The sequence below is a fragment of the Chiloscyllium plagiosum genome, chromosome 25 (assembly GCF_004010195.1).
Source record: "Chiloscyllium plagiosum isolate BGI_BamShark_2017 chromosome 25, ASM401019v2, whole genome shotgun sequence".
NCBI classification, from domain to species: domain Eukaryota; kingdom Metazoa; phylum Chordata; class Chondrichthyes; order Orectolobiformes; family Hemiscylliidae; genus Chiloscyllium; species Chiloscyllium plagiosum.
Window position 1 is genome coordinate 49,665,517 of NC_057734.1, and position 16,078 is coordinate 49,681,594.

At 42.2% G+C, this 16,078-nt stretch overlaps 1 protein-coding gene across 1 annotated transcript in view; it reads left to right on the forward strand.

Moving 5' to 3' along the window:
* The window catches only part of LOC122562431, an 85,027-nt gene extending 69,156 nt beyond the window's left edge, over positions 1-15,871 (forward strand). Inside the window, exons 11-13 of the mRNA XM_043715288.1 lie at positions 2,760-2,878; positions 8,950-9,060; positions 15,416-15,871. Coding sequence (XP_043571223.1) covers positions 2,760-2,878; positions 8,950-9,060; positions 15,416-15,565 — 380 coding nt within the window. The 3' untranslated portion in view covers positions 15,566-15,871. The remainder of the gene's footprint in view (positions 1-2,759; positions 2,879-8,949; positions 9,061-15,415) is intronic.
* Positions 15,872-16,078: the final 207 nt, after the last annotated feature.

Below are 16,078 nucleotides of genomic sequence, written 5' to 3' on the forward strand. Positions count from 1 at the left end.
GTGTGGAGTTTGCACGTTCTCCCCGTGTCTGCGTGGGTTTCCTCCAGGTGCTCCGGTTTCCTCCCACAGTCACAAAGATGTGCAGGGTCAGGTGAATTGGCCATGCTAAATTGCCCGTAGTGTTAGGTAAGAGGTAAATGTAGGGGCATGGGTGGGTTACGCTTCGATGGGTCGGTGTGGACTTGTTGGGACGAAGGGCCTGTTTCCACGCTGTAATGTAATCTAATCTAATCTAAAACCCTCCTCATTCCTGAAGAAGGGCTTATGCCTGAAACGTCGATTCTCCTTCTCCTTGGATGCTGCCTGACCTGCTGCGCTTTTCCAGCAACACATTTTTAAGCTCTGATCCCCAAGAATGGGAGAGCCTGACATCAGCGATAAGGAAATTGTTGGGGAGGATACTGAGGGACTGGAGCGACCAACATTTGGATAGTCGAGGTCTAATTAGGGATAGTCAACATGGATTTGTGCGTGAGAGGTCATGTCTGACAAATCATTTAGAGGTTTTCAAAGAGGATAGTTGAGAGTACAGCAGTGGATGTTGTCTTTAGTAAGGCCTTTGGCAAGGAGCCTACACTGCATGCTAGTTATAAAGGTTAGGTCACATGGGATCCAGGGAGAGCTAGCTAATTAGATTAGGGAGCAGAGGATGATGGTTGAATGTTGTTTCTCAGACTGGAGGCCTGTGACTCGTGTCGTGCCCCAAGGGTCAGTGCTGGGAGGTTTGTTATTTGTTCGTCACGTTAATGATCTGGATGTGAATGTACAAGGCATGATTAGTAAGTTTGCGGACGACACAAAATTAGGAGGTATCGTTGATAGCGAGGAAGATTATCAAAAATTACAGAGAGATCTTGATCAGATGGGGAAGTGGGCTGGAGATTTGCAAATGCAATTCAATACAGACAGGTGTGAGGTATTGCACTTTGGAAAGTCTAACCAAGGTAGGACTTCTACAGTAAATGGTAAGGTCCTGAGGAGTGTTGTGGAACAAAGGAGTACAAGTACATAATTCTTTGAAAGTGGCATCACAGGTAAACAGGGTGGTGAAGAAGGCATTTAGCATGCTGGCCTTTATTGGTTGAGGCACTGACATAGGAATTGGGGCATTATGTTACAACTGTGGTGAGGCCGCACTTGGAATATTTGTACAGTTTTGGTCACCCTGTTATAGGAAAGACATAGTTAAAGTGGAAAGAGTACAAAGAAGATTTACAAGCATGTTGCCAGGACTAGAGTCGAAAAGTGTAACACTGGAAAAGCATAGCAAGTCAGGCAGCATCCGAAGAGCAGGAGAGTCAATGTTTCGGGCATTACTTGACCTGTTGTACCTGTCCATCTTCCTTCCCACGTATCCATTCCACCCTCCCCACTGACTTAGCACAATTACCTAGGCGAAAGTGGGTATTGCAGATGCTCGAGATTAGAGTCAAGATTAGAGTGGTGCTGGAAAAACACAGCAGGTCAGGCAGCATCCGAGGAACAGGAAACTCAACATTTCGGGCAAAGGCCTTTCATCAGGAATATCATAATTATGCCCCACCTTCATCTACCTATTGCCTTCCCAGCTACCTTCCCTGCCCCCAGCCTCACCCCCACCCCCACCCCCTATTCATCTTTCCCCCCACCCCCCTATTCATCTTTCAGCCCCCTTTCCCCACCACATTCTTGATTATGGGCTTATGCCCGAAGAGTTGACTCTCCTGCTGCTCGGATGCTGCCTGACCTGCTGTGCTTTTCCAGTGCCACACGTTTTGCTTCCCTATTGCAAGGACTAGTAGGCCTGAGTTATAGGGAGAGGTTGGCCAGGATAGAACTTTATTCCTTGGACCATAGGAAAATGAGGGGTGACCTTATTGAGGTGTATAAAATCATGAAGGGCATGGATAGTATGAATGCAGATGATCTTTTTCCAAGGGATAGGGAATTAAAAACTAGAAGGCATTGGTTTAAGGTGAGAGGGGAAAGATTTAAGAAGGACCTGAGGGGCAACTTCTTCACACAGAGAATGGTGTGTATATGGAATGGACTGCCAGAGAAAGTAGTTAAGGCAGGTACAATAGCAACATTTACAAAACATTTGGATGGGTACATGGATGGGAAGGGTTTAGAGGGATATGGACCACATGCAGGCAATTGGAACTAGCTGAGTGGTCAGCATGACTAATTTGGGCTGAAGGGCCTGTTTCCATGTTCTATGACTCCTGGTTAGGTGGTATCTTGGGGTAACTGCAGCACAAGAGCTTCCTCATGTTGAAAGACTCTTGGTTCTTGCAAGGAACAAGGGTTATCCTCGTTCCGAGGATCGATCGCGCACACACACACACACACACGCGCACACACACACACACACACACACACACACACACACACACACACACACACACACAGTCCAGAAATGCAAGTATGCGGACACCCCAACGGAGGAAACCAAACGTAGGACACTCAGCCCATCAGTTCTGTTCCACCACTCATTGAAATCATCCTGATCATCTGATAATCCTCAACTCCACTTTCTTGTCTTTTCCCCATAGACTTTGATTCTCTTCTTGATTAAGAATCTCCATCTCAGCCTTGATTGAGGTTGGGGATACGGTGAGCACTAAGTAATGTGCAAGAATACAGTGGAGTGTCTCAGTCTCCGGGCCAAATCACTTGGCAACAGTCAGCACAAAAATAAAGCTTTGTCGGGTCATGTTGTATTGTGCTCTTCAAAGTGTTTTTTAACATAGTGTGTTGTATAATTGTGTCATTCTCAGTTGCAGGAACGCAGCCACCTTCTTCCATGGCTCCAACCATATTAATATCACAAAACAAAAAATCTATCATGACGGTGGGAAGTTCTGGTGGGAGTATGATTATCAGTGCAATTGCACAGGTAAGTGTATAGTGTGATGAATTAAGCAAGATTCATTTTTGCAGCAGGCGTATGAACAAAGGAAACCAGAAGACATTCCCCAAGCATTTAGTAGGATTATGATTGAAATTCAGTAATATTAATAAATGAAGGTAAAATAGAATAAAGCAAACTATTTACAAGCAACGCTGAAAATGTGTTGCTGGAAAAGCGCAGCAGGTCAGGCAGCATCCAAGGAACAGGAGAATCGACGTTTCGGGCATAAGCCCTTCTTCAGGACGCACATTTACAAGCAACGCACATTTAAATATTTTAAAATGCATGGTAAAAATATAATCTCCTTAATCCCAAAGCCACCCCTTTACAGTAGCCACAACAGAGAGAATTCCCTTCTCTATCACCCCGAAGGGTTTAACTTACTTGGTTGCAACCTGCAGTATTGAGAAACACCAGGCTTTTCTGGAACCTTCATGCAACTAAGCTTAAATGTTCTCAGCTTCAAATAACCCTTTCAGGTTTTTAACCAAACGCTTCTCATCCGCTACTTTTACTCAATGCCTCATGCACAGATAATCTATTTCTCAAATAAATTTCAACGTTCCCTTTCTTACAGGTCCATCTTTAGCCAAACTTCTCTAGAACCACCCAAATTGAAAGTAAAAAAAGTTAATGGATGCTTCTGCCTATCAAAACAGAAAGAAACCAATCCCTGACCATCTCAACTACAGCCTCATGCATAACTGTTTACCTTGTTCATAGAACATACAACAGTACAGCACAGTTCAGGCCCTTCGGCCCTCGATGTTGTGCCAACCTTTTATCCTATTCTAAGGTCAAACTAACCTTCATTCCCTTCATATTAGTATCATCCATGTGCCTATCCAAGAGTTGCTTAAATATCCCTAATGTATCTGACTCTACTGCCACTACTGGCAGTGCATTCCATGCACCCACCACTCTCTGTGTAAAGAACTGACCTCTGACATCCCGCCTAAACCTTAAAATAATGCTCCCTAGTGATAACAATTTCTGCCCTGGGAAAAAACTCTCTGACTATCCACTTTATCTATGCCTCTCATCATCTTGTACACCTCTATCGAGTCACCTCTCATCCTTCTTCGCTCCAATGAGAAAAGCCCCAGCTCCCTGAATCTTTCTTCCTAAGACATGCCCTCCAATCCAGGCAGCATCCTGGTAAATCTCCTCTGCATCCTCTCTGAAGCATGTACATCTTTCCTATAATGAGGCGATCAGAACTGAACACTATTCCAAGTGCGGTCTAACCAGGGCTTTATACAGCTGCAGCATAACCCTGCGGCTCTTAAACTCAATCCCCCTGCTAATGAAAACCAACACACCATACACCTTCTTACCAACCGTCTCAACTTGGGTGGCAACTTTGAGAGATCTATGGACATGGAATCCAAGATCCCTCTGTTCCTTCACACTGCCAATAATCCTGCCTTTAACCCTGTATTGTGCATTCAAATTCGACCTTCCAAAATGAATCACTTCAGACTTTTCCAGGTTGAACTCCATCAGTCACTTATCCGCCCAGCTCTGCATCCTGTCAATGTCCTGTTACAACCTACAACAGTCCACCACGCTATCCACCAGTCCGCCAATCTTTGTGTCATTGTCAAACTTACTAATCCACCCTTCCATTTCCTCATCCAAGTCATTTATAAAAATCACAAACAGCAGAGGTCCCAGAACAGGTCCCTGCGGAACACTACTGGTCACTGAGCTCTGGGCTGAATACTTTCCATCTACAACCACCCTCTGTCTTCTATGGGCCAGCCATTCTCTATCTAGACAGACAGGTTTCCCTGTATCCCATGCCTCCTTACTTTCTGAGTGAGCCTACCATGGGGAACCTTATCAAACGCCTGGCTAAAATCTATGTACACCATATCCACTGCTCTACCTTCATTAACGTGTTTTGTCACATCCTCAAAAAATTCAATAAAGGCTTGTAAGGCATGACCTGCCCCTCACAAAGCCATGCTGACTATCTCTAATCAAACTATGGTTTTCCAAGTAATCATAAATCCTGTCTCTTAGAAGCCTCTCCAATAATTTGCCCACCACAGACGTAAGACTGACTGGTCTGTAATTCCCAGAATTACCCCTGTCCCTTTCTTGAACAAGGGAGTAACATTTGCCACCCTCCAATCATCTGGAATTACTCCAGTGGACAGTGAGGATGCAAAGATCATCGCCAAAGGCCCAGCAATCTCTCCCCTTGCTTCCTGTCATAACTTAGGGTATATCCCAAGGTTGTTGACTGGAAACATTCTCGCAGTGTAAACAAAAACCCATTATTCCCTGAAATTTTTTCTGTCACATATTGTTCGCAAACACTTAAAACACACGCCACTAGGTCAAACATCAAAATATAAGCTCAAAATAAGTGATATTAAATATATATAAGTTATACACCTGACACCACAAGTGAGTGTTTGGGAACTATGGGTATCCAAGGGTATCTGGGTGTGCTTGTCCAAGAATCACTAAAAGCCAGCATACACATGCAGCAAGCAAGTAGAAAGGCAAACAGTACTTTGACATTGATTTCAAAGAGATTTGAGTTCAAAAGTTAAGATTTTATGAGGCCTGTATGCCCTACAGTTTTGAAGAATAAGAGGTGATCTCATTGAACCATATAGAACTTCTACAGAAATGACAGAGTAGACAAAGATAGGATGTTTCCTCTAGAACGATGACACAGTGGCTCAGTGGTTAGCACTGCTGCCTCATAGTGCCAGGGACCTGGGTTCATGTCCAGTATTGGGCGACTGTCTGTGGGGAGTTTGCACATTCTCCCTGTGTCTGCGTAGGTTTCCTCCCACCGTCCGAAGATGTGTAGGTTAGGTGGATTGGCCATGCTAAATTGTCCATAGTGTTCAAGGATGTGTAGGTTTGGAGCATTAGTCAGGGGTAAATGTTGGGGAATGGGTCTGGGTGGGTTACTCTTCGGACGGTCAGCATGGACTTGTTGGGCTGAAGGGTCTGTTTCCACACTGTAGGGATTCTATAATGAACCAAGGGACACAGTGTCAGCCATTTAAGATGGAGCTGAGGAAGAATGTCTTCTCTCAGAGGATGGTGAATCTTTGGAATTCTCCACCGCAGAGGGCTGTGGAAGCTCAATCACTGAGCAGTTTCAAAACAGAAATTGATAGGTTTCTGGACACTGGTGACATTAAGGGACATGAAGATTGTGCAGGGAAATGGTATTGTGAAGATCATCGGCAGTGTTGTTGAACAGAGAACAGGTTGGATGGGCTGAATGGCCAACACCTGGTAAAATTGATGCTGTCTTTACCTATATGGCAAAATACTGAATAATATGTGAGCTTACTTTAGGAGATCTCTGTGAACTATATTATATAATAATAAATGTATATTCAACCTTGTTAAGAACGTCAGTGATGGAACAGTTTACAATCAACAACATTAACATTTGAAAATTCGTGTTTTAAAAACATGTCTGGCATCGTGCAATTATTTGTTGATTTCCATCTTTTTCTTTGGAGTATGCAGGGATGCTTCCGTGCGATTTGAGCAAGTTGAGTGAGTGAGCAATTACATCAGGGACGAAGTATAATGTGGATAAATGTGAGATTATCCATTTTGGTAATATACACAGGAAGGCAGGTTATTATCTGAAAGGTGACAGTTTGGGAAAAGGGGAGGTGCAACAAGACCTGAGTGTCCTTGTACACCAGTCACTGAAAGTAAACATACAGGTTTGGCAGCTGGTGAAGGCGGCAAATGATATGTTGGTCTTCTTAGCAAGAGGATTCAAGTTATGGGAGCAGGGATATTTTGCTGCGGTTTTGCAGGGCCTTAGTGAGACCAAGAGTCTGGGGTATTGTGTGCTGTTCTGGTGTCATTATCTGAGGAAGGATGTTCTGGCTAAGGAAGAAGTGCAACAAAGGTTTACCAGTCTGATTCCTGGGATGGCAGGACCGATACATGAAGAGAGACTGGATCAGTTATGTCCATACTCACTGGAGTTTGGAAGAATGGGGGGCCGTCTAATAGAAACCTATAAAATTCTAAGAGTACTAGTTAGGTAAATGAAGGAAAGATTTTCCTGATGATCGGGATTCCAGAATCAAGGATCATGGTTTAAGAATACAGAAGAGGCCATTTAGGACTGAAGTGAAGAGACATTTCTTCATCCAAAGAGAAGCGAGCTTGTGGAATTCTCGAGGCGAAAATGAAGACTGCAGATGCTGGAGATCAGAGCCAAGATTAGAGTGGTGCTGGAAAAACACAGCAGGTCAGACAGCATCCGAGGAGCAGATGCTGCCTGACCTGCTGTGCTTTTCCAGCACCACTCTAATCTTGTGGAATCCTCTGCTATAGTAAGTGGTTGAGGCTAAACAATGAATGTTTTCAAGAAAGAGTTAGATCTAGCCTTTAGGGTTAACGGAATGAAAAAGCATCAAGAGAAGGTGGAAACAGATCAACCATGATCTTTATTGAATGGGGGAGCAGGATAGAAGGACCAAAAGGCCTATTCCTGCTTCTATTATCTATGTTTCTATTTTACACTTTGGGCCTTTACTGAGGCATCGCAATTGTAAATCTAGACCATTGGTTCCACCAAGCCCTGAAATACCATCTTTCACTCTGCGCATATGAAAGCTGTGGTCAGATATTTCCCTTCAGTTAGGAAATCAGGCTATTCCCTGACATTGTGGTCCTGGTTTTTATAAGTCAATTCACTCATCTGGTATTTTAGTCTCCGGGTGTTGGGGCAGAAGTCCCATGCTGACCCAGTGTTGCCATGGAGGTAGGCACACAGGGAGGGTGGCACCTTAGAATGTTGTCTCTATTTACCGGGTCTTCATTCCAATTCAATTCCTTGTAGTTGGGCCCATAGCTCTGCCATTTCACACCATCAGTGTTCCTCATCGACCCCTCCCCCCACCCCATGTATTCTCATATCTTTCATGTCCTTTCATTTCTCTTCCATCACCCCTCCGGCCTCCAAGGCACCTTCCGTGTCTCCCATGCACCACCTGATTGTCATCGAGAAAGCAACAGGAAACTATAGGCTGCATCCAGAACCAGAGAACTTTCACAAGGAGGTAGGGAGCCTCCAGTTCCTTGCTGCTTTCTCAATGGCAATACTTTAATCGCTCAGAGGAAACTGACCAAATAATCAGTGTCCATTAACGCCTGTTGTACAAATTTTTGTGTTAGCTTGAAATTTGGCAGTTTTTGTGTTTGTCCTGATGACAACAACACAATAATAAATATTTCTTTTCAACAGCAAAAATAACAAATTCCATTCACAATTGCAAGTCATTGTTGTTGACTGAGTGGGCAGTAATTTAGAAAGACTGTGATTAAGGCTTCACAGTGCAAAAAAGATGTGAAGAGCCTTACCATCCTGTCTTCAGAATCAGTTTGTCAACCACCAATTAAAACTCGAATGATAACCTCTTTGTGTCAGTGCATACAGCAGCACAGTATCTGCTATCTGAATGGCTGTAATTCCAACACCAAAGCAAGAACTTGCTTTTCACTACTCCCAAAATGTTTTACAATGCCAACGAAGCACTTCTTGTAGTTGATTATATGAAATGCAGCATCAACGACCCACTGCCATATTCTCTTAATTTACTTTTTTGTCTTCTTCTGTCAAAACATATGGGTCTGCCCAGAAAAGGTGCAAAACAATCTCAATTTCAAATACTCCTGCAGCAAAGCTTAATGTGTATTAACCTCGCTCCTTTAATAAGCAACCAACAGATCTGGCAGCCTCCATGGAGAGAGAAACACAGTAAACACTTCAAATTCTTTGACACTGCTTCAGAACCTACCTTACTAACCTCTCTCATGTCAGTGTCGGTTGAAATGGATGATCCCTTGTCATTGACCCCCAGCTGGAGGAAAAGGAAACCACTTCAGCTGCATTGGAAATATCTACCCTCAGCATCAAGAAGGTTGATTGCAGTAGAGATGATAGTGTTCCACCTAACGTTTTCAGTTAGTGTTGCTGCCTTTGTCTCTTCCTCTGCGTACAGTGTGTTTGCTGAGTTGAAGTGGACTTCTCTCTTCTTGGCTTCCAGATCATTATGAACAAGTTATGGTTTGGACTCAACATGACAAAAGCAATTGAGAAAGAAAGATTATATGTGAATTCACGTAATGACTTACAGTTTGAAAAACAATTTGATAAGGTAAGCTCCAAGTATAAAAGATTATATTGTATGTCTAAGATTTACAACTTGGAACCATAAACATTGCCAATTAAAGATGAAGACATAAATCAATTACTTATCTTTAGCATTATGAAGGGACATGACCGAGAAATGTGACTTCATTTCCAGATCTACTCCCTTGGGTAAAAGGCACCACCCTATAGCTTCCATACTTGCACTTCTTTTAAAGCTTCCCCAGCCCCTGGATTTATCCCTCAGGTGGCTTCTCCACGAGTTTCCTTCGGTCACCATTTATGTGGTATTTTTTTTAGATTAGATTACAGTGTGGAAACAGGCCCTTCGGCCCAACAAGTCCACACCGACCCGCCGAAGCGAAACCCACCCATACCCCTACATTTACCCCTTACCTAACACTACGGGCAATTTAGTCTGGCCAATTCACCTGACCCTGCACATCTTTGGACTGTGGGAGGAAACCGGAGCACCCGGAGGAAACCCACGCAGACACGGGGAGAACGTGCAAACTCCACACAGTCAGTCGCCTGAGGCGGGAATTGAACCCGGGTCTCTGGCGCTGTGAGGCAGCAGTGCTAACCACTGTGCCACCGTGCCGCCCACTAATTTTGATGCTAACCATTTCATCTGTGTGACCTTCAGCTTTCCAAGATGAAAGAGAGTACCTACACATCTGCAGTGGTATACTGTAATGTGGATAGCATTGGATTTTTGCAACAAGCTATGAAATAATTCTACAAATCTGGCAATATATAACACATGAAAATAAAACTATAAATCTTGTCTGACTGTTATAAAAACCAAAGTGCTTCCCTAATGTCCTTTAGAAAGAGTCTGGATGTTGTACCCAATGTAGTGTGCCTGTCGCTCTGTGTCAGACTACACCATTCACTCATCTAGTCTTCTCAAGTAGTGTAACAAGATATTCAGTTAGATAAACAAAAAAACCTGATCCTTGGAGTGTGGTGGTAGAAGTTTCACAGGTGGATTAAATAGTAAATTCCAATGAGTACACACCAAACCTACTCAACCTTTCCTCTGGGATCAGCCCATTGAACCTTCTCCAGACTGCCTCCAAATATCTTTCCAAAGATAAGCGATCTAAAACTAATTGCCATTTTCAAGCTGTAGTCTGAATGTTGTACTGTTTTGTTTTCTCTATTTCTATACTCCATTTTCTTTAGAATGAAGGCGAACATTCTATTTGACGTCCACAATACCCAGTAAATTTGGATGCGAGCGTTTTGTGATTCATCCGCAAGGATTACCAGACCTCTCTGTGCTGTAGCTTTCTATAGTCTTTCCTAGTAAATGATTTTCAGCTTTTCCATTCTTGGCCAAAATGCAAAACCTCACATTTTCCCACATTATATTCCATCTGCATGTGTTTGCCCATTTACTTAAACTGTCTCTATTCCTGTGCAGACTCTGTGTCATCCTCAGCACTTGCGCTCCCAACTATTTTAGTGTCATCTGCAAACTTGGCTAAATGAAAGTATATTCACTTTCCTTAATCAAGTCATTATTATGTACTGCAAATATATTTTTATGGCACAAATAGATTCTTTATGATCAAGGGAATGGAACATTATCAGGGACATGCAGGCATGGAGAGTCGAGGTTAAAATTAGATGAGCCATGATCTTATCGAATGGTAGAGCATGGTGAAGAGCTGAGTGGTGCACTCTTGTTCCTTCTTCATTTATTTCGTAGTCTCAGCACCAACCGCTGTGGCACACCACTAGTTGGTATCCTCAAAATTCCCCCTTTTCCCAACACTCTATCTTCTATTGGTTAGCCAACCCTCTACCGATCCTATTATACTACTTTCAACACCATGGGCTCTTATTAAGTTGCTCAATGATACCTTAGGAAAATGAAATTCGAATATATAATATTGACTGCTTTCCCTTTATCTATCCTGCTTGTTACCACCTCAAAGAATTCGAGTGAATTTGTCAGGCATGGTTTCCCCTTCATGAAGCCAGGCTGATTCTGCTTGATTATATGATGTATTTCTGAATGCTCTGCTATAGTAAACTCTCACAATTTCCCAATAACATCTGTTTAGCAAGCTGGTGTATAGTTACCTGTTTTTGTCTCCTTCCATTTTTAAATAAAGACGTTAGATTGAAAGTTTTCCAGTCCTCTGGATACTTGGACCATTCCTACCAGTTCATTTACTATCTCTGTGACTACTTCCTTTAATATCCCAGGATGCATCTCAGGTTAGCCCCATTAGTTTTCCTAGTACCAGTTCTCCAGTGAAAATTATTGTATTTATTTCCTCTCCTCCTTTTGCTCCTTGATTACTATGGAATGCTGTTGGTGTGTTCTAATGTGAAGACTGATTCAGTGCATGTATTCAACTCCTCTGCCATTTCCTCAGTCTTGTTGGATACGCTCATGTTAGTTTCTTTCTTCCTTTTGCTATATTTAAAGAAGATCTTGTCTGCCTCTTTTTATATTACTTGAATGTTTACCTTCAAAGTTTATCTTCTTTTTGGTCATCTTTCAGTTAATTTTTAGATCTTTCACAATCCTCTGGTTTACTACTAATCCCGGCCAGATCATATGTTTTTGATTTCAATATGATGCTACATTGACCTTCTCTGGTTAACTATGGTTGGCTTATGGTCTTCTTCCTCTCTGCGATAAATTTGCTGTTGAGACATGACAATTATGTTAAATGTCTGTCCCCCACTGTTCCTCTCCCATCTTTGCTGCTAAACTGCTCTCCCCAATTCATTCCAGCCAGCCCGCCCTCTAAAACTGAATGCTAAATTGTACCATGTTAAGGTCAGTGTGTTTCCTAGGGGATCTTTTACTCTGACATCACTTATTTAATCTTTCTCAATATACATCATCAGATTCAAAATAACCTAATCCTTGATTGTATCCACAATGCATTGTTGCAGAAAATTGTCCTGACACACTGTATGAATTCTTCATCCTGGTTACCTCTGCCAGTCCGAAAATGCCAATCTAATTAAGATTAAACTCTTTATTACATGCCATCATAATCTGCTCATTTACTCTACTGTTAGGTAGACTTATAGATGACTCCTACCAGTGTCTTCTTTCCCTTTTTTATTTCTCGTCACCATCCATACGGATTCTACACGTTTTGATTCAAAATCATTTCTTGTTATCATATTTGTTTCATCCCGTACGAACAATGCTGCCCACCACCCTTAGCATTCTGCCTGGCCTCTCTAAAAGTCAAAAACTCCAGATTACTTTGTTCCTAGCTCTGATCTCCTTTTAACGATTTCTATGTAATGGCTGTAAGATCATACCCATTAATCTGTATTTGTGCCGTTAACTCATTAGACTTATATGTGAGCGCGTGACACACATATAAATCTATGGGGTGAATTTGCATTTGCAGAATTATATTTGCAGACCCATTTTATTTTGCTCCAAAGGTGCACAATCTGCAGGCAGTCAATCCATGTAACATTTTGTAAATTCCACTTTGGAAATAAACTCAAGACTGGGATACAGACAGACTTTAACCTCATGCTGTTAATGCATTGTCTGAGCTGAGATGTCACCTTTTTTTAATAAAACCTTAAGTTATCTCGAGAAAGTGATTTAAAAGAAGTTCTAGGATTTACACATTAATGAACTGTTACCTGCAGCCCATTCTAAAAGATTAAAGACTTCACAGCAATCTAAGTTTGCTCAATACATTATTTCAATTGCATGACACTGCGATCATTTGCTATAATTTCTGTGTCTTATGACCCCATTCTACATCTACATGATGAAGGAGCAGTGCTCCAAAAGCTAGTGCTTCCAAATAAACCTGTTGGACTATAACTGGTGTTGTGTGATTTTTAACTTTGTCCGCCCCAGTCCAACACTGGCACCTCTACCTCATACATATAACAGTTCAAAAAATCTTAATGCATGCATGAAAATAAAGTTTCAGCTTGTTTCCCAATGCCATCCTTTGTCCCCAGAGAAATATCCCAGCTTTTAAAATTTTTATTTAATTGACGTTTTAAAGTTTCTTTTCCTTAGGACCACGGAAACATTCAGTTTTAAACAATTCCTTTCCCAGTTTGATGGCATGAACTCTCACAATTCTGATGGCCTAAACTTTCTCAGCTCTGACAACTTGAGGATTTTTATCCAAACTCTCCCAGTTTGAAAGCTGCACAGAATGGAAGCTACTCCAGCTGAGGTGGCTGCTTCCTCTGAACTGAACTGGGGGAAATCCTTGGCTCTCCAGTGAGGAGAAACCGCTTTATCTTCTGAATTGAACTCTGGATTCGTCTGAAAGAACTTTGAGCCTCCTGTTCTGTAGTAAAACAAATTGCTTTACCGTCGAATCATAAAGATGTACAATGTGGAAACAGACCTTCGATCTAACTTATCCTTCGATCTAACTTATCCGTGTTGCCCAGATATTCTACATGAATGTAGTCTCATTTGCCAGCACCCGGCCCATATCCCTCCAAGCCCTTCCTATTCATATACCCATCCAGATGCCTTCTAAATTGTACCAGCCTCCACCATTTCCTCTGGCAGCTCATTCCATACACGTACCACTCTCTGCGTAAAGAAGGTTGCCACATAGATCTCTTTTCAATCTTTCCCATCTCACCTTAAACCTATGCCCTCTAGTTTTAGGCTCACCTGTATATGCCCCTCATGATTTCTATAAGGTCACCCCTCATCCGTGACTCTGAAGGGAAAATAGCCCCAGCCTCTCCCTGTTGCTCAAACCCACCAACCCCGGCAACATCCTTGTCAACCTTTTCAGAGCCCTTTCATTTTTCCGATAGCAGAGAGACCAGTATTCCAAAAGTGGCCTAACCAATGTCCTGTCAAGGCACGCCATGACCTCACAACTCATATCTCAATGCACCGACCAATAAAGGCAAATGCCTTCTTCACTACCCCGGCTACCTGCGACTCCGCTTTCAAGAAACTATGAACCTACATCCCAACATCTCTTTATTCAGCAACACTCACCAGGACCTTACCATTAAATGTATGAGTCCTGCCTTGATTTTGCGCTACAGAATGCGGCACCTCACATTTATCTAATTTAAAATCTATCTGCCACTCCTCAGCTCATTAGCCCATCTGATCAAGGCCCTGTTGTATTCTGAGGTAACTTTCTTGCACCTGGATGGGTGTATTAATAGGAAGGGTTTAGAGGGATATAGACCAAAATGCTGGCAAACGGGAATAGAATAATGTAAAATATTTGGTTGGCATGGATGTGTTGGACCAAAGGATCCATTTCTACGCTGTACATGTTTATCGCTCTATATTAAAGCACTACATCACCAAGTTTGGTGCCATCTGCAAACTTACTAACCATACCTCCTATATTCACATTCAAATCATTTATATAATGTGCTTACTTTGACAGTAACAAACCCAAGAGTGTAAGCATTCAACCATTAACACTAGAGGGGTCTGTTAGGCACTTGGCTGAAGTCATATGCCTTTTTAGATTTATTTAGATCACTATTACAAATTGACTTTCTGATCTTTGTAAAAACAAACCTTTCCAGAACTAATTAAAATCTATCTGCCTTTATTTTAAAATCCAAATTCTAAACATGATAATGGATATACTTCACTGTCCAAAATAAATTAGATGAAACATGATTCGGAGATGCCGGTGTTGGACTGGGGTGTACAAAGTTAAAAATCACACAACACCAGGTTATAGTCCAACAGGTTTAATTGTTCCGAAAGCTAGTGTGCTTCCAATTAAACCTGTTGGACTATAACCTGGAAGTACACTAGCTTTCGGAGCGACGCTCCTTCACCACCTGTTGGACTATAACCTGGTGTTGTGTGATTTTTAACTTTAAATGAAACAGACCTGCACCAAAAAAGTCTGATCTGTCCACACAGATTCCAAACAGCAGGAATACCAAAGTTTGGGATTTCAATGGAGACATTTTAATGTGAACCTTACATGCATTAACCTAGGACTGTCCCAAAACCTGCTCCTTCAAATTTTGAAAATGATATAATCGATAGCCAGACTTGTAATTTTGGGGAGACATTTCACAATCAACATGATGGATAGGGTCTTGGCCTTGGAGTCAAGTTCGTCTTAGACTCAGAATAGAGGATGTGCAACCACCCCCTTCCCCACCCCTAAGGGCTGTAGATTGTCCCTCATAATGACAGTCCTACTGCATTTTAAATCCCCATCCTCACAACCATGTTATTTCCACACAATGTGAGTGAAATACATTCCTATGTCCCCCGTGTGTGCAGGTTTCCCAATATGCTAGGGATCCCTTTTGCCAAGAACAAATGATCCGAAAATAAGGCTTTTGCATTGTTATTTAAAATGTTTGTTTATTTTACTGGGCAGACTGTCATTGAAGCGTTGAAGGAGAAGAACCATGATGTCAGTGACTCTGAGATTAAGCTGCCATCTGTTATTCAAGGAATATTTAAAGATCAAGTCTGCATCGAAGCAGTGTCAGATGACAGGAAATTTGGAAAATCTGCTGGCTACTAGCACTACAGGTCTGGAGGTCACCCCAGATAAAGCTGAAGACTTCCGCTGACAACAAAGATGTAGTGTTTGACTTTCTATCCTAGCATCTGTGCCAGACAGTGTGGGAAAGCGAGACTGCATCTACCATTTGGTCAGTAAGATAAAATGTCAACTTGCTCAGAAACGTGCAACGTTGATCATCTGGTAACCAGAACGCCTAGTGAATCCTGAGCTTTTTGGACAATGAATTTGAAATGAACCAAGCTGAATTTTTAATTGAGCAGGAGAATCGACGTTTCGGGCATGAGAATTCCTGAAGAAGGTCTCATGCCCGAAACGTCGATTCTCCTGGTCCTTGGATGCTGCCTGACCTGCTGTGCTTTTCCAGCAACACATTTTCAGCTCTGATCTCCAGCATCTGCAGACCTCACTTTCTCCTTGACTTTTTAATTGGTAAATTAGAAGGAAGTTGTTGAAAAAGATGGGACCAGGGTTGTTCGACATCACAAATCAGAGTGCAATGTAAGTTAGTCA